We start from the raw sequence: 23,461 nt of genomic DNA, 5'->3' as shown, positions 1-23,461 counted from the left end.
TTATGAAAGATGTGGTGTGACTGCCCTGCCCTTTGCATTGTTTGCCAGGAAAAAAAATGCTTCTTGAGATACAGACTCTTGCAACTCATCAAGTAGCAGTTAATACATCACCATTTGAATGATCTGCCGCATATTGTTTTAAAAAGCTTGGCTGGCTTGTTTCAAATTATGAAAAATAAATGAAACAAATTCAATAAAACGATACTAAATATATTTGAAGTATTATTGTTTTATTAATGCTGTGGTTGCCAGTGCTTGAATTTTAAAGTGGAACAGCCCTAACATAGATAGGATCTAAGATAGCATGTAGTCTGGTCACATTAATGGAACAATAACACAATACATGCCACTCTATTGTCGTGACTGCTCAAACATCTCATATCTCAATCTCCCACATTAACATGAAAAGAAATGCCTTTCTGACATCATACTTTCAATGCGCAAGTAATACATATAAGGTCCAACAACAGAGTGGTATTTCAGGAGTCAAAGGATCACCAGAGAAGTTTCAAAAGAAACGCTTGAACTTGAATACAGCTTTGAGTAAGTTGCTTGTTGAATCTGTTGTTAATATCAGAGATGATAGGTTTTCTTGTTCAATTCTTATTTATCAGTGGTTTAATTACTGTAAGGTTAAGGACTGTATATTGTTTGTGCATGAAGAAATATTTTCAGATTATGATTAAGAGGTTTTCTACGCCAGTATTGTCTTCTGTGTGTTCTTTTTACATGTCTTCATCCAAAATAACTATATGAGGAAAAAGGTTTTGTTCTGGTTTCAGGTTATAAATAATGTATTTATCTCATTTTATTACCCAACACATTTATTTAAGAAAAAGGCAAATATTTATTTACTCTTTTCTAACATTGGTTTAAATGTTTTATGCTTATCTGTTTGATAACTGTTTGGTAACACTTAAATGTTAGGGAGGTGTACAAATAAACAATGCAAAATTTAAACTTAAGGTCAGTTTAGATGAACTATATAACTAAATAACCATGTTTGTGCAATGTGGGAACAGAAAACTCACCATTTAAGCTAAAGAACATGAAAACAGCATACATACACCAAAGGCTGATATTCAACTGAGCAACCTTGTAGTTCTGAAACAACAGCGCAAAATGTTCTCTCACCACAAAGCCGAAACTAAACAGTTATTTCATCGACATACAGATGAAAACAGAAGTTTGCATACACTATGTAAAAATACATCAGCAAAATTTTCTCTAATTGTCAGACAAGAAATCGTAATAAACCTTGCTTTGAATAAGGATTACCAAAATAATGTCTATTTACTAGATGCAAGAATAATGTGTGATCATTTTTTAGACAATGTTTTTTTACTTAGTTTTTTACTTGCCTGAAGGTCAGAAGTGTACAGACATTTTTGTTAATATTTGGTACCATTGCCTTTATACTGTATGACTTGGGTTAAATATTTTGTATATCCTTCCGCAAGCTTCCGTATTCTTTGGGTCATTCTCCATTTGGAAGACTCATTTGCGGGAACGCTTCAACTTCCTTGCTGATGGCACCCATCAAACTCCATACTGATTTTCATCATACCCCTCTGCTGCATCATGAGTTTCAAACAATAAGCATTTGACTGATTCATAATTTCAGCAATAGCTTTTTTTAGACAATTGCAGACCCGTTATTATTACCTTCACACTGTCATGAACGCTGGGTGTTTATGTTAATTTTATGTTCCAGGATTCTCTCATCGTCAATTATTCTCCCTCAACCAGAGCCAGCAATAATTAGTAAATCCCAGTCATATGTGTTGTAGGCATTTTCCATTTATTCCCTGTTGTATTTAAGTTCTGGGTTTTGATTCATTTCATATTATGAAATCTGTTTTACATCCCTGTTCCTAAGGTTGGTGTGATTCAGTTTCATTAAATATTATTGTCTCCTATACGCGCTACTGATGTGTTGCTGCCGCTTTGGTCCACCAAAAAACCTCAAAGCAACTTGAACTGAAACAAACAAAGACAAATAAATTAAGCATTTGAACGCTCATTTTTTTCACAATATACCGTTTTCAAATTCTGCACTGTTTTTTTCTTGAATATTAGACAATGTTTGTTTAATGTTGCAGAATCAAGACTGGAAAAACATGGGGGCTGGAAAGATAACAACATTGTTACTATTGCTAATAGGTAAGTTAGATTAATTGAATTTATGTGCAAGGTGGGAAATTCCTTTCTCCTAGGGCAGTTGATCTGCATGTTACAGATGTATTTACGCTCCACAGGAGAATAATTTGTTCATCCTAAAAGATATATGGTTATAAATTAAAGCCGGGCATACACTGTAGGAGTTTTAGCCCTTTTCAGGCCGATTCTTCATTCGTGCGAGCATTATTTGAATCGGTCCGAATTTGCAGCTTGATCGTATGGGGGGGGGGGGGGAGGGGGGGGGGGTGGGGGGGGGGAGGTGGGGTGGGTAGGTGGGGGGGGGGGGGGGGGGGGGGGGTAGGTGGGGGGGGGGTGGAGGATGGGGGGGTGGTGTGGGTAGGTGGGGGGGGTGGGGGCGGTGGGTTGGCGGTGGGTTGGTTCCTCTCACTCTCACTCCTCCGTTCCCCCCGACGCCCGGTGCCTCCCGTGAGCCTCGCCCGGGCCGGGCTCAACCCCCTGGTCTGGGTCCCTGTCACCCACCGGGGCACGACGTACAGTGTGAGCACTTCGGTCGCGTCCGAACGTCGCGCCGTACAGTGTGACAACACAGATTGTGAGCGGTGAACTTTTAAAACCCGTGGTTCCGTCGCACAGTTTGAGAGTACCACGTCTGAAAAACTTGTACAGTGTATTCCCGGCTTTAACGATAATAAAAAAATATTCACATTAAAATATAGAATGGCTCTCGCTGCAACAAAAACTTTTTTTTCATTAAAATTACAGGCGTTCAAAGTCCAAATACAATTAAAACTGCCCAGGCAACAACTACTGCTGCTCCTACCACAGCAACAGCTGCACCCACAACAACTACAGTTGCTCCAACCACAACTACAGTTGCTCCAACCACAACTACAGCTGTTCCAACCATAACTACAGCTGCACCCACAACTACTACAGCTGCTCCAACAACAACTACAGCTGCTCCAACAACAACTACAGCTGCTCCCAGCACAACTACTGCTGCACCCACAACTACTGCTGCTCCCACCACAACTACTGCTGCTCCCACCACAACTACTGCTGCACCCACAACTACTACAGCTTCACCCACAACTACTACAGCTGCTACAACAACTACAGCTGCTCCAACAACAACTACAGCTGCACCCACAACAACTACAGCTGCTCCCACCACAACAACTGTTGCACCCACCACAACTACTGCTGCACCCACAACTACTGCTGCTCCCACCACAACTACTGCTGCTCCCACCACAACTACTGCTGCACCCACAACTACTACAGCTTCACCCACAACTACTACAGCTGCTACAACAACAACTACGGCTGCACCCACAACAACTACAGCTGTTCCCACCACAACTACAGCTGCACCCACAACTACTACAGCTTCACCCACGACTACTACAGCTGCTCCAACAACAACTACAGCTGCTCCTACCACAACTACTGCTGCACCCACAACTACTGCTGCTCCCACCACAACTACTGCTGCTCCCACCACAACTACTGCTGCACCCACAACTACTACAGCTTCACCTACAACTACTACAGCTGCTCCAACAACAACTACAGCTGCTCCAACAACAACTACTGCTGCTCCCACCACAACTACTTCTGCACCCACAACTACTACAGCTTCACCCACAACTACTACAGCTGCTCCAACAACAACTACAGCTACTCCCACAACTACTACAGCTGCACCCACAACAACTACAGCTGCTCCAACAACAACTACTGCTGCTCCCACCACAACTACTGCTGTTCCCACCACAACTACAGCTGCACCCACAACTACTACAGCTTCACCCACAACTACTACAGCTGCACCCACAACAACTACAGCTACTCCCACAACTACTATAGCTGCACCCACAACAACTACAGCTGCTCCAACAACAACTACAGCTACTCCCACAACTACTACAGCTGCACCCACAACAACTACTGCTGCTCCCACCACAACTACTGCTGCACCCACAACTACTACAGCTGCACCCACAACTACTACAGCTGCACCCACAACAACTACAGCTACTCCCACAACTACTACAGCTGCACCCACAACAACTACAACTGCTCCAACAACAACTACTGCTGCTCCCACCACAACTACTGCTGCACCCACAACTACTACAGCTTCACCCACAACTACTACAGCTGCACCCACAACAACTACAGCTACTCCCACAACTACTACAGCTGCACCCACAACTACAGCTGCTCCAACAACAACTACTGCTGCTCCCACCACAACTACTGCTGCACCCACAACTACTACAGCTTCACCCACAACTACTACAGCTGCTCCAACAACAACTACAGCTGCTCCAACAACAACTACAGCTGCTCCCACCACAACAACTGTTGCACCCACTACGACTATGGCTGCACCCACAACAACTACAGCTGTTCCCACCACAACTACAGCTGCACCCACAACAACTACAGCTGTTCCCACCACAACTACAGCTGCACCCACAACTACTACAGCTTCACCCACAACTACTACAGCTGCACCCACAACAACTACAACTGCTCCAACAACAACTACTGCTGCTCCCACCACAACTACTGCTGCACCCACAACTACTACAGCTTCACCCACAACTACTACAGCTGCACCCACAACAACTACAGCTGCTCCAACAACAACTACTGCTGCTCCCACCACAACTACTTCTGCACCCACAACTACTACAGCTTCACCCACAACTACTACAGCTGCTCCAACAACAACTACAGCTGCTCCAACAACAACTACAGCTGCTCCCACCACAACTACTGCTGCACCCACAACTACTGCTGCTCCCACCACAACTACTGCTGCTCCCACCACAACTACTGCTGCTCCCACCACAACTACTGCTGCACCCACAACTACTACAGCTTCACCCACAACTACTACAGCTGCTACAACAACAACTACAGCTGCTCCAACAACAACTACAGCTGCACCCACAACAACTACAGCTGCTCCCACCACAACAACTGTTGCACCCACCACGACTACGGCTGCACCCACAACAACTACAGCTGTTCCCACCACAACTACAGCTGCACCCACAACTACTACAGCTTCACCCACGACTACTACAGCTGCTCCAACAACAACTACAGCTGCTCCTACCACAACTACTGCTGCACCCACAACTACTGCTGCTCCCACCACAACTACTGCTGCACCCACAACTACTGCTGCTCCCACCACAACTACTGCTGCTCCCACCACAACTACTGCTGCACCCACAACTACTACAGCCTCACCTACAACTAATACAGCTTCACCTACAACTACTACAGCAGCTCCAACAACAACTACAGCTGCTCCGACAACAACTACAGCTGCTCCCACCACGACTACAGCTGCACCCACAACTACTACAGCTTCACCCACAACTACTACAGCTGCACCCACAACAACTACAGCTACTCCCACAACTACTACAGCTGCACCAACAACAACTACAGCTGCTCCAACAACAACTACTGCTGCTCCCACCACAACTACTGCTGCACCCACAACTACTACAGCTTCACCCACAACTACTACAGCTGCTCCAACAACAACTACAGCTGCTCCAACAACAACTACTGCTGCTCCCACCACAACAACTGCTGCTCCCACCACAACTACTGCTGCACCCACAACTACTGCTGCTCCCACCACAACTACTGCTGCTCCCACCACAACTACTGCTGCTCCCACCACAACTACTGCTGCTCCCACCACAACTACAGCTGCACCCACAACTACTACAGCTTCACCCACAACTACTACAGCTGCTACAACAACAACTACAGCTGCACCCACAACAACTACAGCTGCTCCAACAACAACTACTGCTGCTCCCACCACAACTACTGCTGCACCCACAACAACTACAGCTGTTCCCACGACAACTACAGCTGCACCCACAACTACTACAGCATCACCCACAACTACTACAGCTGCACCCACAACAACTACAGCTACTCCCACAACTACTACAGCTGCACCCACAACAACTACAGCTGCTCCAACAACAACAACAGCTGCTCCCACCACGACTACGGCTGCACCCACAACAACTACAGCTGTTCCCACGACAACTACAGCTGCACCCACAACTACTACAGCATCACCCACAACTACTACAGCTGCACCCACAACTACTACAGCTTCACCCACAACTACTACAGCTGCACCCACAACAACTACAGCTACTCCCACAACTACTACAGCTGCACCCACAACAACTACAGCTGCTCCAACAACAACTACTGCTGCTCCCACCACAACTACTGCTGCACCCACAACTACTACAGCTTCACCCACAACTACTACAGCTGCTCCAACAACAACTACAGCTGCTCCAACAACAACTACAGCTGCTCCCACCACAACAACTGTTGCACCCACAACAACTACAGCTGTTCCCACCACAACTACAGCTGCACCCACAACTACTACAGCTTCACCCACAACTACTACAGCTGCACCCACAACAACTACAACTACTCCCACAACTACTACAGCTGCACCCACAACAACTACTGCTTCTCCCACCACAACTACTGCTGCACCCACAACTACTACAGCTTCACCCACAACTACTACAGTTGCACCCACAACAACTACAGCTGCTCCAACAACAACTACTGCTGCTCCCACCACAAGTACTGCTGCACCCACAACTACTACAGCTTCACCCACAACTACTACAGCTGCTCCAACAACAACTACAGCTGCTCCCACCACAACTACTGCTGCACCCACAACTACTGCTGCTCCCACCACAACTACTGCTGCACCCACAACTACTACAGCTTCACCCACAACTACTACAGCTGCTACAACAACAACTACAGCTGCTCCAACAACAACTACAGCTGCACCCACAACAACTACAGCTGCTCCCACCACAACAACTGTTGCACCCACCACGACTACGGCTGCACCCACAACAACTACAGCTGTTCCCACCACAACTACAGCTGCACCCACAACTACTACAGCTTCACCCACGACTACTACAGCTGCTCCAACAACAACTACAGCTGCTCCTACCACAACTACTGCTGCACCCACAACTACTGCTGCTCCCACCACAACTACTGCTGCTCCCACCACAACTACTGCTGCACCCACAACTACTACAGCCTCACCTACAACTACTACAGCTGCTCCAACAACAACTACAGCTGCTCCCACCACGACTACGGCTGCACCCACAACAACTACAGCTGTTCCCACCACAACTACAGCTGCACCCACAACTACTACAGCTTCACCCACAACTACTACATCTGCACCCACAACAACTACAGCTACTCCCACAACTACTACAGCTGCACCCACAACAACTACAGCTGCTCCAACAACAACTACTGCTGCTCCCACCACAACTACTGCTGCACCCACAACTACTACAGCTTCACCCACAACTACTACAGCTGCTCCAACTACAACTACAGCTGCTCCAACAACAACTACAGCTGCTCCCACCACAACAACTGTTGCACCCACCACGACTACGGCTGCACCCACAACAACTACAGCTGTTCCCACCACAACTACAGCTGCACCCACAACTACTACAGCTTCATCCACAACTACTACAGCTGCTCCAACAACAACTACAGCTGCTCCAACAACAACTTCTGCTGCTCCCACCACAACTACTGCTGTTCCCACCACAACTACTGCTGCACCCACAACTACTACAGCTTCACCCACAACTACTACAGCTTCACCCACAACTACTACAGCTGCTCCAACAACAACTACAGCTGCTCCAACAACAACTACAGCTGCACCCACAACAACTACAGCTGCACCCACAACAACTACAGCTGCTCCCACAACAACTACAGCTGCTCCCACCACAACAACTGCTGCTCCCACCACAACTACTGCTGCTCCCACCACAACTACTGCTGCTCCCACCACAACTACTGCTACTCCCACAACTACTACAGCTGCTCCAACAACAACTACAGCTGCTCCCACCACAACTACTGCGGCTCCCACCACAACTACAGCTGTTCCCACAACAACTACAGCTGCTCCCACCACAACAACTGCTGCTCCCACCACAACTACTGCTGCACCCACAACAACTACAGCTGCTCCCACCACAACAACTGTTGCACCCACCATGACTACGGCTGCACCCACAACAACTACAGCTGTTCCCACCACAACTACAGCTGCACCCACAACTACTACAGCTTCACCCACAACTACTACAGCTGCTCCAACAACAACTACAGCTGCTCCCAGCACAACTACTGCTGCTCCCACCACAACTATTGCTGCACCCACAACTACTGCTGCTCCCACCACGACTACGGCTGCACCCACAACAACTACAGCTGTTTCCACCACAACTACAGCTGCACCCACAACTACTACAGCTTCACCCACAACTACCACAGCTGCTCCAACAACAACTACAGCTGCTCCCACCACAACTACTGCTGCTCCCACCACAACTACTGCTGCACCCACAACTACTGCTGCTCCCACAACTACTACAGCTTCACCCACAACAACTACAGCTGCTCCCACCACAACTACTGCTGCACCCACAACTACAGCTGTTTCCACACCAACTACTGCTGCTCCCACAACAACTACAGCTGCTCCAACAACAACTACAGCTGCTCCCACAAGTACTACACTTTCACCAACAACAACTACCACTGCTCCCACCACAACTTCTGCTGCTCCCACAACAACTTCTGCTGCTCCCACCACAACTACAGCTGCTCCAACAACAACTACAGCTTCTCCCACCACAACTACTGCTGCTCCCACCACTACTACTGCTACTCCCACAACTACTACAGCTGCACCCACAACAACTACAGCTGCTCCAACAACAACTACAGCTGCTCCAACAACAACTACAGCTGCTCCCACCACAACTACTATTGCTCCCACAACTACTACAGCTTCACCCACAACATCTACAGATGCTCCCACCACAACTACTGCTGCTCCCACAACTACTACATCTTCACCCACAATAACTACAGCTTCTCCCACCACAACTACTGCCGCACCCACAACTACTTCTGCTCCCACTACAACTTCTGCTGCACCCACAACAACCACAGCTGCACCCACAACAACTACAGCGCGATCAGTGACAAGGCTGCTGACTTTTAGGTCTCCTGGAGAGACCTTTACAATTGATTTGCTCAACTCGTCTTCAACAGCATTCATAAACCGAGCTGAACTTTTAAATTCCACGGTGAGCCCTGTTCTTTAAGATGTATAACAGCCAAATAATTGCAATACTGTTTTCACAGACACAATATTATATGTATTAAGTAATGCTCAAATACAGATATCTTTTCTTCCACCAAAAAAAATTTAAACTTAATTTTCTTGAGTCAAAAAGGAAATAAGATTTTACAATGTAATGACATTTTTTTCTTGACACCAAGTGCGATATAAATTCATAATTTTTTCAGTAAGTCCAGTTTTTCTCTCAGACCCATGAAGTTATTCTGTATGATGCATCTGTCATGGCTCTTAGGTATTTGGCCCACATGCAGAACACATTCAAGAGGCAGGACGAATGGTTTAAGATGTATATTTGGCAACGAGTTGTACAGGGTGGGGCACAGGTGGTGCCACGACGTGGGGAAACCGGAAAAGCGGGAAAACGGGGAGCACGCTCAATCTGTGGGTGAGAAGGAGAGGTTATATTTTTCGCTCACGTGCAAGACGAGCGTCAAGAACCTGAACTGGGGGAGGGATGAGGAGGAGCTGACTCAGAGGGCGACTCCCTGATACCCGACGTCAGGATTTTAGGGGAGATGGTGACTGAGATGCAGGGAGGCAGGCAGATGGATGGTAAGCGGAGTCCACACGGAGTGTCAGGTGGGAGCAGTGGCCGGCGGTCAGCTGGAGGAACCAGGGGAGATCCAATGAGGCAGTCAGGCCTAGGCTTCATGGGGCCATGGGAGCTTCGGAGCGGGATCCCAGCTAGTGTTTGAGAGAAGCTTAGCTGGAGACTACATAGGTTGGAGAGAGAGCTTCAGAGCGGGATCCGAACTGGTGATTAGATGAAGGCTTGGCTTGAGGCTTTGCAGGTCCAAGAGAGCGCTCTGGAGCTGGATCCAGAGCGTGAGGCAACCTGGGACACAAGAGAGACAGGTTTAGCGACGGGAGAGAGTACCCTTCGGTTGACAGTGGCCAACTGAGGTGTACCACACAAGGTTAACACTCTGGCGTCTTCCAGAGAGCAAAACACGGCAGCACTTCCTGCTGAGTCCTGACAGCACCAATAAAACAGGAAATAAAGTAGCTTGAAAAATCTTTAATTAGAATATTGTGACGGTGTCCAAGGTGATCTTAGTCCAAATAAAGGACATTAATCTGGGGAGAGTTAGATATCCTACACCCTTTCTCTACAAATACTCATATAATTATGCTTAAAGAGCAGCTTTTGTTTAGTGTTTTTCCAGGATAAACTTTGAGATCCAATACAATAGTTCTGCATTAATGTTCTGAGTAACATAGCTTTAAACTTTAGCATTAAGAATTAACTGGTATTTTTTGTCTTTCCCAGCTTCATCCTCTCTACTGGCACTTTTCTTCTTCGTTCATCGATTTAACAGTGACTTCATTCAGGTATTTTGTTCATTTTCTTATCATTTTAAAATAGTTTGTCAAATATCATTGCAATACACTTAATATATTACTTCTTTATAGCAATGGCTCTATTATCAACAACATGATACTTCAGTACACATCAGCATCTGCTCCTAATGGTTCCCAAATTGCACAAGTTTTGGTCAACGCAGCTTCAGACATCACTGACTTCTCCATTGATACTACTAGTATTTCAGTGGATGGAACACGTAAGCTAATATTAAGATATTTAATAATTATGTATTAATCTGTGTTAACAAAAATCCTTAAAGATATAATTAAAACATCTTATTATTGAACAATTTGCTGACGACCTCTTTTTATTTTCTCAAAAGCCACCGCAACAACTGCTCCAACTACTACATCCACTACAACTACAGCTCCAACTACTATGACTGCTACAACCACAACCACTACAACTAAAGCTCCAACCACTACGACTGCTAAAACCACAACCGCTACAACCACTGCTTCAACCACTATTCCTACAACCACAACCGCTACAACCACTGTTACAACCACAACTCCTACAACCACAACCGCTACAACCACTGCTCCAACCACAACTCCTACAACCACCACCACTACAACTAAAGCTCCAACCACTACAACTGCTCCAACCACTACGACTGCTAAACCCACAACTGCTACAACCACTGCTCCAACCACTACTCCTACAACCACTGCTCCAACCACTACTCCTACAACCACTGCTCCAACCACTACTCCTACAACCACAACCGCTACAACCACTGCTCCAACCACAACTCCTACAACCACAACCGCTACAACCACTGCTCCAACCACTACGATTGCTACAACCACTGCTCCAACCACTACAACCGCTACAACCACAACCGCTACAACCACTGCTCCAACCACTACGACTGCTACAACCACAACCGCTACAACCACTGCTCCAACCACTACAACTGCTACAACCACAACCGCTACAACCCCTGCTCCAACCACAACTCCTACAACCACCACCACTACAACCACTACAACTAAAGCTCCAACCACTACGACTGCTAAGACCACAACCACTACAACCACTGCTCCAACCACAACTCCTACAACCACAACCACTAAAACTGCTCCAACCACAACTGCTCCAACCACTACTCCTACAACCACTACAACTACAGCTCCAACCACTACAACTGAAGCTACAACCACAGCTACTACAACCACTGCTTCAACCACTACAACTAGTAAGTAATACGTAACTAATAAGTGCTTGAAACACAAAAAATAAAGTATTTAAAGTTACGCATGTAATCTTACATCATCATTGTGTTTTAGACAACCCTAATTCTCTTTGTTGAAGCATGACACTCAACATCTTTGTGTTTCATTTTAGCAGAGGTGTAACTTAAAAAGGTTATTTTCTGTATAATAAATGTTTTATATTAAGTTACAGAAACTTTGACAATGATACAATACTAATATCATTAACATTTCCTCATAAATGTTCCTTTTTGGATATCTTCATCATCGATCATTTGTGGATATTTTTGGTCATTGGATTTCTTTTCAGGAAGCAGTACTTACAAACAGAATTTAGAGTTTATTTAATTTTCTAATGAAAATACTACAGATTTAAGTTTGGATAATTAAAACAAAAAATCTAACACTGTTCTTATTATCAGATTTCAATGAATAAAACCATAAATTCACTGTCAAAAGAGAGAAAGACAAGCCATTTTTCCACTGCAATTCCATGACTACAGACATCGCTGTTATGCATTAACTTGCTTCCAAATAAAGGAGCGGCACACCCATAGAGCAAGCTTTTAGTTAACTGCAACGCATAAACATAAAAGCAGAGCAAAGGATTTCTCAAGAAGTATGGCACATTATTTTCCAAGGTTAAACTCCTCAGAAATGTTCAGGCAGTTACAAGATGGAGATGGAGAAAGATGGAGGACCTCTGTTGTCTGGGAGGTAGCTTGGAGTACAACCACTGCTCCTCGGTATCAAAAGGAGTACGCTGAAGTGGTTTGGGTATGGAGATGCTTTCACTGCACCTCGTTTGTATTGTTGCAGCTATGTCCCACTGGGAGAAGAACCTTGGGCAGAGGTAGACCTTGCTGGTGGGACTATATATTGGTCTCAGACACATGAAAGCCAGTAGAAAAACTCAGAAATATAAAAATATACAAGGAAATCCTCTCTGTAAATATTGTGTAATTGCATGTATTAGTCATTTATCAACTACTATTGCCCCCTTAAGGATCAAAGACATGGATTCACTATATTAGTAACACAGTATTAAAACCTGTCACAATGAGGCTTCATGCAGATTTCATATCAGTTTGCTGTAAACATATTCACTCTTTCCTTTGAAGTTACAACAGTTTCAAGATTTTAGGATTTTCATACGTGTAAGATGTTTATATATATACATAAAAAAAATAAAAATTTAAATTAATCATTAAAAGATAGCGAGAGCAGCTGTTGTGGGCCACAAAAAAAGTTACAGATCAAACAGCTTAAAAGATGAGAAAATATCAGAAAATATGAGAAATCAAGCTAAAGTTTCCTTCCAAAGAGCTGTCATTTTATGTATTTTATTATTTTTGTACAATATGATGAAAAAACAAAAATATTTGTATTTTTTTCCTTGACAGTCAAGACAAGCAATTAAATTTTAGGTTTAGCTATTTTTTTTAAATAGATAATCAAATAATAAATCTAATTATACAGGTCAAAGGTTTCTAAAAGAATATCCAATGACCCGAATAAGCAAAGACTAATTCAAGAACACACTCTCACACAAACACTTACTATTTTATTTTATTGACATAAATAGTAAGCTAATTAATTTCTTTTGCATTACAATACATGACGAGTTAATGTCTTGTACAGCAAAAGAAAAATAATCAATATATATGTTCTGAGGTTTTTAATTGAATAAATTACTATAACTAAATAAAGGTTTCCCCAGTGAAATTTTAATCTTTACATCATTATTAATGTTTTTTCCACTTTTTTTGCCAGGTACCCCTTCAACAACAGAAGCCCCATCTTTAAATACAACAGTTTCTCAAAATTCAACAACAAATGTATCAACACCTACCACAGTTAAACCAACAACAACAAGAATCCCAACTGTGGAGCAAACAGTGACAAGGCTGCTGACTTTTAGGTCTCCTGGAGAGATCTTTACTATTGATTTGCTCAACTCGTCCTCAACAGCATTCATAAACCGAGCTGCGCTTTTAAAGTCCACGGTGAGTTATGTTCTTTAAGGTGTATAACAGCCATATGATTGCAATACTGTTTTCACAGACACGATATTATGTGTATTAAGTAATGCTCAAATGTAGATGTCTTTTATTCCCCCCAAAAGAAATGAAAACTTAATTTTCTTGAACCAAAAAAGAAGTAAGATTTTATATTGCAATGACATTTTTTCTGGACACCAAGTGGGCTATGAATTCAGCATTTATCAGTAATTCCAGTTTGTCTCTCAGACCCATGAAGTTATTCTGTATGATGCGTCAATAAAAAAGGAAATAAAGTAGCGTGACAAATCTTTAATTAGAAGGTTGTGACGATGTCCAAGGTGATCTTAGTCCAAATAAAGGCCATTAATCCGGAGAGAGTTAGATATCCTACACCTTTTCTCTACAATTACTTATATAATTATAGAGCTTAAAGAGCAGAGTTTGTTTTGTGTTTTTCCAGAAAAGCTTCGAGATCCAATACATCTAGGTTTCTAGTTCTGCATGTATTGTGTGGATAATTGCCACAATGTTCTGAGTAACATAGCTTTAAACTTTAGCAGCAAGAGTTAACTAGTATTTTTTGTCTTTCTCAGCTTGAACGTCCCTACAGCCAATTTTTTTCTTCGTTCAACGATTTAACAGTGACTTCATTCAGGTATTTTGTTCATATGATTCATTGTTTTGTCAAATATTATTGCAATACACATAATATATTACTTTTTTATAGCAATGGCTCTATCATCAACAACATGACACTTCGGTTCGCTTTTGCATCTGCTCCTAATGGTTCCCAAATTGCACAAGTTTTGATCAACGCAGCTTCAGACATCACTGCCTTTACCATTGATACTACTAGTATTTCAGTGGATGGAACATGTAAGCTAAAATTAAGATATGTAATAATTATGTATTACACCCTGTTAATGATAATCCTTAAAGATTTAATTAAAACATGTGTTATTATTGAACAATTTGCTGACAACCTCTTTTTATTTTCTCAACAGCCACCTCAACAACTGCTCCAACTATTACATCCACTACAACTACAGCTCCAACTACTATTACTGCTCCAACCACAACTCCTACAACCACAATTGCTACAACCACTACAACTAAAGCTCCAACCACAACTCCTACAACCACCATCACTACAACCACTGCTCCAACCACAACTCCTACAACCACCAACACTACAACCACGACAACTAACGCTCCAACCACTACAACTGCTACAACCACAACCACTACAACTAAAGCTACAACCACTACAACTGCTAAAACCACAACTACTACAACCACTGCTTCAACCACTACAACTACAACTGAATCTCCTCCTCCAGTGTTTGTTGTTGCAGCAACCGTGGTCCAACCATATGTTCCACAGTATAATGACAGAAACAGCAAAGAGTTCAAGGAACTAGAAGTAAAAGTGATAGCAGTGGTGAGTACAATTATCAGATTTCATTTTGTGACTAATTGTTTTTATTTATGTTTGTTTAACCATTTTCCCCCTTTTTCAGTACGATATCATATATAGAGCAAGATTTGGAATTTTCTTTGTTCGAAGTTATATCATTGCATTTAGGTAAGTTAGTTTCTGTTTCTTCTTCTTCTAGCTTCTTCAAGTTTACTTGTATTGTATTCATGTTAATCACCATTATTATCGAAAAGAAACAAAAAATCTGAAAGAGATATTACACAAAATAAATGTTTGCACAACATACATAGAATCTCAATTACTGACAAGAGTTTATGTTTTGATTTTTTTCAGACCCGCTATAACCAGGTTCCGAATGAACGGTACTCAAGCAGAGGTTGGGGTTGAGTTCAATAGAACCACACCAGTAGAGACAATTCCAAAGGCTGAAACTGTTCAAGAAGTATTAGTGGAGGCTGTGAAAAACCCTAACATCACCTTTAATGTGACCTTTGAGGAGAATTCTATCGAAGTAATACGTAAGTAATAAGTGCTTGAAACACTAAAAAAAAAAAAAAAAAGTATTTAAAGTTACGCATGTAATCTTACATCATCATTGTGTTTTAGACAACCCTAATTCTCTTTGTTGTACCATGGCACTCAACATCTTTCTGTTTACATTTAAGTAGGGGTGTAACTTAAAAAGGTTATTTTCTATAATAAATGTTTTGTATTAAGTCACAGAAACTTTGACAATGATACAATACTAATATCATTGACATTTGCTCATAAATGTTCCTTTTCGGATATCTTCATCATCGATCATTTGTGGATATTTTTGGTCATTGGATTTTTTTTTCAGGAAGCAGTACTTACAAACAGAATTTAGAGTTTATTTGATTTTCTAATGAAAATACTACAGATTTCATTTTGGATAATTAAAACAACAAATCTAACACTGTTCTTATTATCAGATTTCAATGAATGAAACCATAAAATCACTGTCAAAAGAGAGAAAGACAAGCCATAAGAGAAACTGAGAAATATAAAGATATACAAGGAAATCATCTCTGTAAATATTTTGTAATTTTATGTATTAGTCATTTGTAATCAACTACCATTGCCCCGTTAAGGATCAAAGACATGGATTCACTATATTAGTAACACAGTATGAAAACCTGTCACAATAAGGCTTCATGCAGATTTCATACAACAATGATTAATCTCATTTTTCAGGTCAAAGGTTTTTAATAGAATATCCAATGACCCAAATATGCAAAGACTAATTCAAGAATACGCTCTCACACAAACACTTACTAGTTTATTTTATTGACATAAATAATAAGCTAATTAATTTCTTTTGCATTACAATACATGACAAGTAAATGTCCTGGGGTCCGTTCTTCGAACGTTGCTTAAAACATCCAAGACCAAATGACACATCCAAGATGATATCATCCGGCTAATCATGATCCGGCTAATTGGGTTCTTCGAACACACCTGTTGTTTACGATTAGTATCGCTGGATTGAGTTATCTGAGATAACTGCGCGTTCATGCATTTGTTTAAAAGGGGAAAAGTATCGATAATAGAAACAATGATCAGCAACGCTGCTATTGGCTGTTCCACATGGCCAAAGAACGCGCGCAGTTTTTCTCCCAAGCAGAACACGAGCTTTAATGGAAGGTTATGCCGAATTTTGAGTCATTAATTAAAACGACAGGGAGCACCTCAAAATCTGTTAAAGCCAGGAGAGAGGGCTGGCAGAAAGTAGCAGACAAATTGATGTGTAAATACTGTCCATGGTAGATGTTTCTATCACATTTTAATAGTTTCATATTTACTTTGTTCTTTTATATCAGAGCCTCCACGGGACCCACTAGAACATGGGGACAAGTAAAAGTGAAATACAATAATCTACAAAATGGTAGCCTTTAATTATTATCTATAAAAAAATAAGTTCTTCCTTTTCCAAGTCATCCACAGTTTACACGGTAAAACTGTATTGCTCCGTGGCTAGATAATCCATCTATAGTTTTTTTCTAATACAATATATGGCTCAACAGGAAGCAAGCCTTTCAAAGTAAAACTAAACTTCACAATAAAATGGCCTGAACAAATCTTCTTACTGAATATGATAAAAATAAAAAGCAAACCATCATACAAATAACGTAAATATTTTTTATTTATGGCTCTAACAAAACTTTTTCCTGTTTTTAAAAGCCACTGTTAAATGATGTGTTTGTCTGTTTATAACAGCCACCAAGAAAAATCTCTCTACAATTGCACTGTCGCGCTGCGCTAAAGGATCCTGTCTATTGCGCAATATGTGATTAATTTGAAAAGCTCTGCAAATTATTCTTGCACCTTCCGCAACAGGTTGCTGTCGTAACAACGGACATGGCTACGACAGACTTCCCCATCTGCTCCGCTTATAAAGCTGCAATCTAATCCTGTGTACATGAAATAAGCCTGCTCTTGAGCAGGTTTAAGCTTGCACACATGTTGCTATGACAGCAAGTCCAGGATGAGTTTCGAAGAACCAAATGATCCAAGATCATGCCAAATCGTTAACAATCAAATCCAGCTAACAGAGTTAGCCACGTACGAACAACGGGCCCCTGTACAGCAAAACAAAAATAATCAATATACATCTTCTTAATTTTTTTTATTGAATAAATTACTATAACTAAATTCGGGTTTTCCCAGTGAAATGTTAATCTTTACATAATTTTTAATGGTTTTTTTCCCCCTTTTTTGGCAGGTACGCCTTCAACAACTGAAGCCCCTGCTTTTAATACAACAGTTTCTCAAAATTCAACTACAAATGTATCAATACCTACCACAGTTAAACCAACAACAACAACAACAACAACAACAACAATAACAACAACAACAATACCAACTGTGGAGCAAACAGTGACAAGGGTGCTGACTTTTAGGTCTCCTGGAGAGACCTTTACAGTTGATTTGCTCAACCCGTTTTCAACAGCATTCATAAACCGAGCCGCACTTTTGAAGTCCACGGTGAGTCCTGCTCTTTGAGATGTGTAACATTGCAAAATTGTTTTCACAGGTACATTATTAGATTTATTAATGCTTGAATACAGATCTCATTTTTTCCTTCAAAAACTAAAGAAAATAATACAGCACCACTTCACAACACATCATCTCAAGGCACTTTACAGTCAAGTCAAATTCAGTCAAATCATGCAGACAAATTGGTGAAAAAGTTTCCTATTTAAGGAAACCCAGCTAATTTTCCTTTTAAAAGAGGAGTAAATTAATTAAAAAGGGCAGCAAGATTTTACAATGCACCGCCATTTTTTTAGACACCAAGTGGGCTATAAATTCATAATTTATCAGTGAATGCAGAGTTTGTCACTCAGACACATCAAGTTGTTTTGTAGGATGCTTCAATGAAAAGGGAAACAACTTTTCAAATCCTTAATTAGAAGGTTGAGACAGTGTCCAAGGTCACTTTTAGCTCAAATAAAGCCCATTAATTTGGGGAATGTTAGTTATCCTACACCATTACACTACAATTCCTTCTATAGTTGTGAAGCTTAAATGGCAGCTTTTGTTTTGGATTTTTGCAGCCAAACTCTGAGATCCAATACACCTAGGTTTCTGGTTCTGCATGTACTGTGTGGATAATTGCCATATTATTCTGAGTAACATGTCCTTAAACTTTAGCAGCAAGAGTTGACTAGTATTTTCTTTTTCTTTCTCAGCTTGAACCTTTCTACAGGCAATCGTTTTCTTCATTCCGCGATTTAACAGTGACTTCATTCAGGTATTTTGTTTCTCGTATTCTAATTTTAAGATGTTTTGTCAAACATTTGAGCAATACACATAATATATTACTTTTTTATAGCAATGGCTCTATCATCAACAACATGATTCTCCGATTTGCATCTACATCTGTTCCTGATGGCTCCCAAATTGCACAAGTTTTGATCAACGCAGCTTCAGACATCAATGCCTTCACCATTGACACCACGAATATTTCAGTGGATGGAACACGTAAGCTAAAATAAATTCAGACATGAAATAACTATATATTAAATAAAATCCTTCAAAAATATATTTAAAAAGTGTTTCCTTGTTTACCAGTCTGCTGATGACCTGTTTTTTCTTCCTCAACATTTACAGAAGCGTCAAATGGAGTGAGCCACAAGATCAGTCTCATCACAGCATTCTGCACGGTTCTGTTGTCCTGGTTGTTGTCCAGCCAGCACTAACATCTCTGTTGATTTCTAGTGGATATTGTGTATAAAAAGGTTGTTTTAGCTGGAAACCAAAAGGTCCTTTAAAAAGGCATTTTTTTCTAATGAGAAATAATTATCCAAACAACATTTTATAAGAATGTTTCAGTAAGTATTCAATTAAAAACTTTAATATTTGTAAAAGCACAATTTTTACTAATCATTGGTACTAAATTGTTAGTATGTTTTTTATCTGATTGTTGAAAACCTGGATCCAGTCCATGCAGAAAACATCTTTTGTACTTATCACTTCCTTGGAAGGCTATGACATTAAGTAACGTGAAATTTAAAGATTATTATCTCAAAGCCATGGTAATTCAGGCTTATATAAGTTTGATCGTCGTGTTTGTTATCATGTATAATTAATTTAAGTATTAAAGAAGGAATGATCTTAATGGCAGTTTAGCTGGTGGAAATGTCCAGGTAAACACTGAGGATATCTCTACAAATTATTTCCGTGGGATAAATGAAATTTAGAATGTCTGAACAGTGACCCAAGTGATTTATCTAGTGTTTCTTTTTTAAACACATTTATTGTATCGGCTGTTTCTGTGTTTATGATTCTTTTAAGTGTTATTTAAGCTTTTTCAGTGTAACTATGTTAGAAATGTAAATTGAGAAGGACATAAAAATCAAATATTTAATCTAAATTTTGAGATTAAATTAATATTAAATTAAATATGAGAATATTTTAATATTTATTTTCAGGGAATAAGGTGTGTAAAAGTGTATGAAATACAACATACCTGTTTCGAATAAAGAAATTTATCACCCTCCTGTCTGAATATTATTTAGATCATATCTAAATTTTATTTGTGAAACGAGTTTGTTAAAATTGCCAGAGTTGATGTTGCCCTACAATGTATTGTCAATCCTCTTAAAATTGCTAAAATGAAACAGTTTTCATTGCAGTAGCATATTTTCAATGAATGAATGGTTTGATTTTTAAAGAATATCATTAGACTTTTTTTTCCTCTTTAAAAATAAATTCTGCTTTAGGAACCTTTTAGCATGACTTCCTGCTTCCTTGGCATACAAATATGATGCAGCACGTAAGTCAATTTTCCTTTAGCCAATCTTCAAAATGTGAAAAATAGCATGTTATTAACATAGTGTGTAAAAGTAACGCTCTTTATTATTCATGAAACAGACATTTATTTGACTAAACTTGTCTATTATTATAGTCAGAGCAATAATTCTCACAGTCTGTGATTATTTTTTATTGAAAGCAGAATTAGTTCCTGAAGACAGTCAAGACAAGTCAGATAAGAAGGAACACATTGTTTTAAACCATCCAAGCCCAGTTTTCAAACTACTTTTCCACCATGAAGCTTTCTAAATTAAATGTATTAGTTTCACCAAAAGTTTCAGTGTCTTGGTGAATGGTACATTCTACATGGTACATGGGTTCAGGGGGTTCCTATGAACACAGCAATATCTATGTCAACGACCTGCGGCAAAATTCTCCTTGCAAAAAAGAACTCAACATGGCATCTGACGGTTATGCATTTTGGAGTCATTTCCAGCAAGAATTAGGCTATGCATAATATTTTCATAATCTTCATTCAAGGAATGCAGAAACTCATTTATTAGTTTCCTCAGAAAAGAACCTCATAATGTTACCATAACAGGGCTGTGTTCTATTTAGTCTGTGATCATTCCCTGTATTTGCAGTGGGAAACGCGTCATTTTAAGATACGATCCGCAATGATGTTTGAATGACATTACTAGAAAAGCATGCACAATTTTCATAATCTTGATTTAGGCAATGTTCTTTTTTATCCTGTCCTGTCTGTCAGTGTAGCACTAATAATGTAAGTAAATTTTCGTTTAAGATACGAAAACAATATTTTGTTTAGTAGTAAGTGTTGCCTTTTCCTAATTCAGTTTTTTAACAAACAAAACAACATGGATAAGCATAGTTATCTTCAGACCTTTCTGACTGAGATCAAATACTGGATGTTGTTAAAATTCCTTAATTCTAATGAAGATACAACTAAAACACTTACTACTGGACTGATAAATACTTGCAGAATTACAATTTTGGATTTGAGAGACCTTTGGCTTTTGGCGAAATCCCACATGAAGAACTGAAGTGTGATATTTGATCATTAGTTTACTGTCAGAAACCAGTTAGCTCTGTGTTCAGAAAGGTTCAATAAATCTGAGTCTTTTGTTAATAAGGATAATAAGGATGGATAAGCGGCAAAAATATACCTTCTTGGTTGGACAATAGCTCAGTTCTTGTTTTTATATCCAAGTTTCCATGCAAATGTGATTGAGCCTTTGCACCCTTTACAAACTACGGTATATTTGGAAACTAACTGCACCTATATTGTAATGAATAGGGATAACTGAACCCGATATTCAACCAGACACAGGGGAGTGCGTTTAGGAGGTTTAATAAGGAACAAATGAGGGTCAGGTAGAAACAAAACAGAGACAGTCTTCAGGTGGGTCCAAAGGGGAGACCGGCAGAATAAACTGCAAGGAACAGCAGCAGACCGGGGGAAATAATCCAGGGGAGAGACCAAGCTCATGAGACCGTCCAGACTGGGGACTCCAAGACACAGGTCCACACCAGGTCCGAGATACTGGCAACTCAAAAAAAAGCAAAAAGGGATTAAACAGGCTTGGTAACTCACAGATAGGAAAAGGTCGGGTCAACAGGCAAACAGAACCCAAGGTCCAGCAGGCAGCTAAGGTCCAGAATCCAGTTGGGCAAAAAACAGAAGCAGACAAGGGTCAGGCATGAGGATTGAGACATTCTGGCAAAGAAATGACAGGGGAAGCAAGCTTAAATAGACAGGTGAAACCAAGTGACTAATTAACTAGGACAGGTGGAGGTAATCATGGGAAGTGAAATGACTGACAGAGAGAACTGGCTGACAGGATAAGTGGAGGAGAAACCAAAACTAAGTCAATCCAGAACCTAATACCACAAAGACCAAACCTAAGATAGAAACACAAGCTAAGACAGATCTAAAACTATTACATATATCTGAGAATGCCTCTGTGTTTTAGTCTTTTTAATGTCACCGTAACAGACATTTGAATTCACTGGATGATTGGGCTTAAGGTGTGCTCTTTGCCCTTCCGTGTACAGTGCTGTGATCAGTGATTATTTTCTAAGTGCACTTTATGAATATGTTTATTTTAGTTTGCTCTAATACACTCCTCCACCCTTGGAAGACCCAACCACTGTGACTTTGAGACTTACTGCTCGTAGTTGTAATAAATGCTTTGAGACGTTATTGCATCTAATGGCATTATGAGAAGGAACATAAAGAGACCATTAATAGGGCAGGTGCTCCAAGTTTTGAAAAGTCAGGTTTCCTTGCCTATTTTTTGACCAAGCATTGTTGTTTAGACCATATGGGATTTCTTCCCTGGCTACTGATTTCTGTACATCGACCTTCTCGGCCATTTTTGGTCTTAACTAACTGCCTTGCCCTCTGGATCTTTCTGCACTCATCTGCAGCTTGGCCTGGATCACGGATTACCCTCAACCCTCAGCCCTCACTCCTTTCTCTGAGATTAAAGCAGTCAGTGCTGTATGTTGTGACGTCACCACCCACTCAACTCTCACACTCTGGATCCAAACAAAGTCTGTGGAACAATTGATCAGACCCCTTGCACCCACCCATATTCTGAGAAGGTTAGTGGCTTCATTTTTGAGTTCTCTAGCTCTCATTGAGTCCCCCACAGCCGCCAACCTGTCTCTTTCCCTTTCAGTTGTTCCTGGGAA

At 41.0% G+C, this 23,461-nt stretch overlaps 1 protein-coding gene across 1 annotated transcript; it reads left to right on the top strand.

Annotated features, from left to right (window-relative positions):
- Nucleotides 1-9,015: 9,015 nt before the first annotated feature.
- On the top strand, nucleotides 9,016-20,468 carry LOC105925033 (integumentary mucin C.1). The gene is made up of 15 exons (XM_036146451.1): nucleotides 9,016-9,386; nucleotides 10,713-10,774; nucleotides 10,856-11,004; nucleotides 11,131-11,617; nucleotides 11,693-12,009; nucleotides 13,799-14,031; nucleotides 14,622-14,683; nucleotides 14,756-14,904; nucleotides 15,033-15,469; nucleotides 15,549-15,613; nucleotides 15,800-15,984; nucleotides 18,210-18,472; nucleotides 19,180-19,241; nucleotides 19,323-19,471; nucleotides 19,601-20,468. Exons 3-15 carry the CDS (start codon nucleotides 10,878-10,880, stop codon nucleotides 19,687-19,689), a joined length of 2,625 nt encoding a protein of 874 aa, XP_036002344.1. The 5' UTR covers nucleotides 9,016-9,386; nucleotides 10,713-10,774; nucleotides 10,856-10,877; the 3' UTR covers nucleotides 19,690-20,468.
- The last annotated feature ends 2,993 nt before the right edge of the window (nucleotides 20,469-23,461 follow it).

This window comes from Fundulus heteroclitus, chromosome 14 (assembly GCF_011125445.2).
Source record: "Fundulus heteroclitus isolate FHET01 chromosome 14, MU-UCD_Fhet_4.1, whole genome shotgun sequence".
In the NCBI taxonomy this organism is placed as follows: domain Eukaryota; kingdom Metazoa; phylum Chordata; class Actinopteri; order Cyprinodontiformes; family Fundulidae; genus Fundulus; species Fundulus heteroclitus.
The sequence above is the reverse complement of the archived record's forward strand: the minus strand, read 5'-3'. Positions and strand labels throughout refer to the sequence as shown.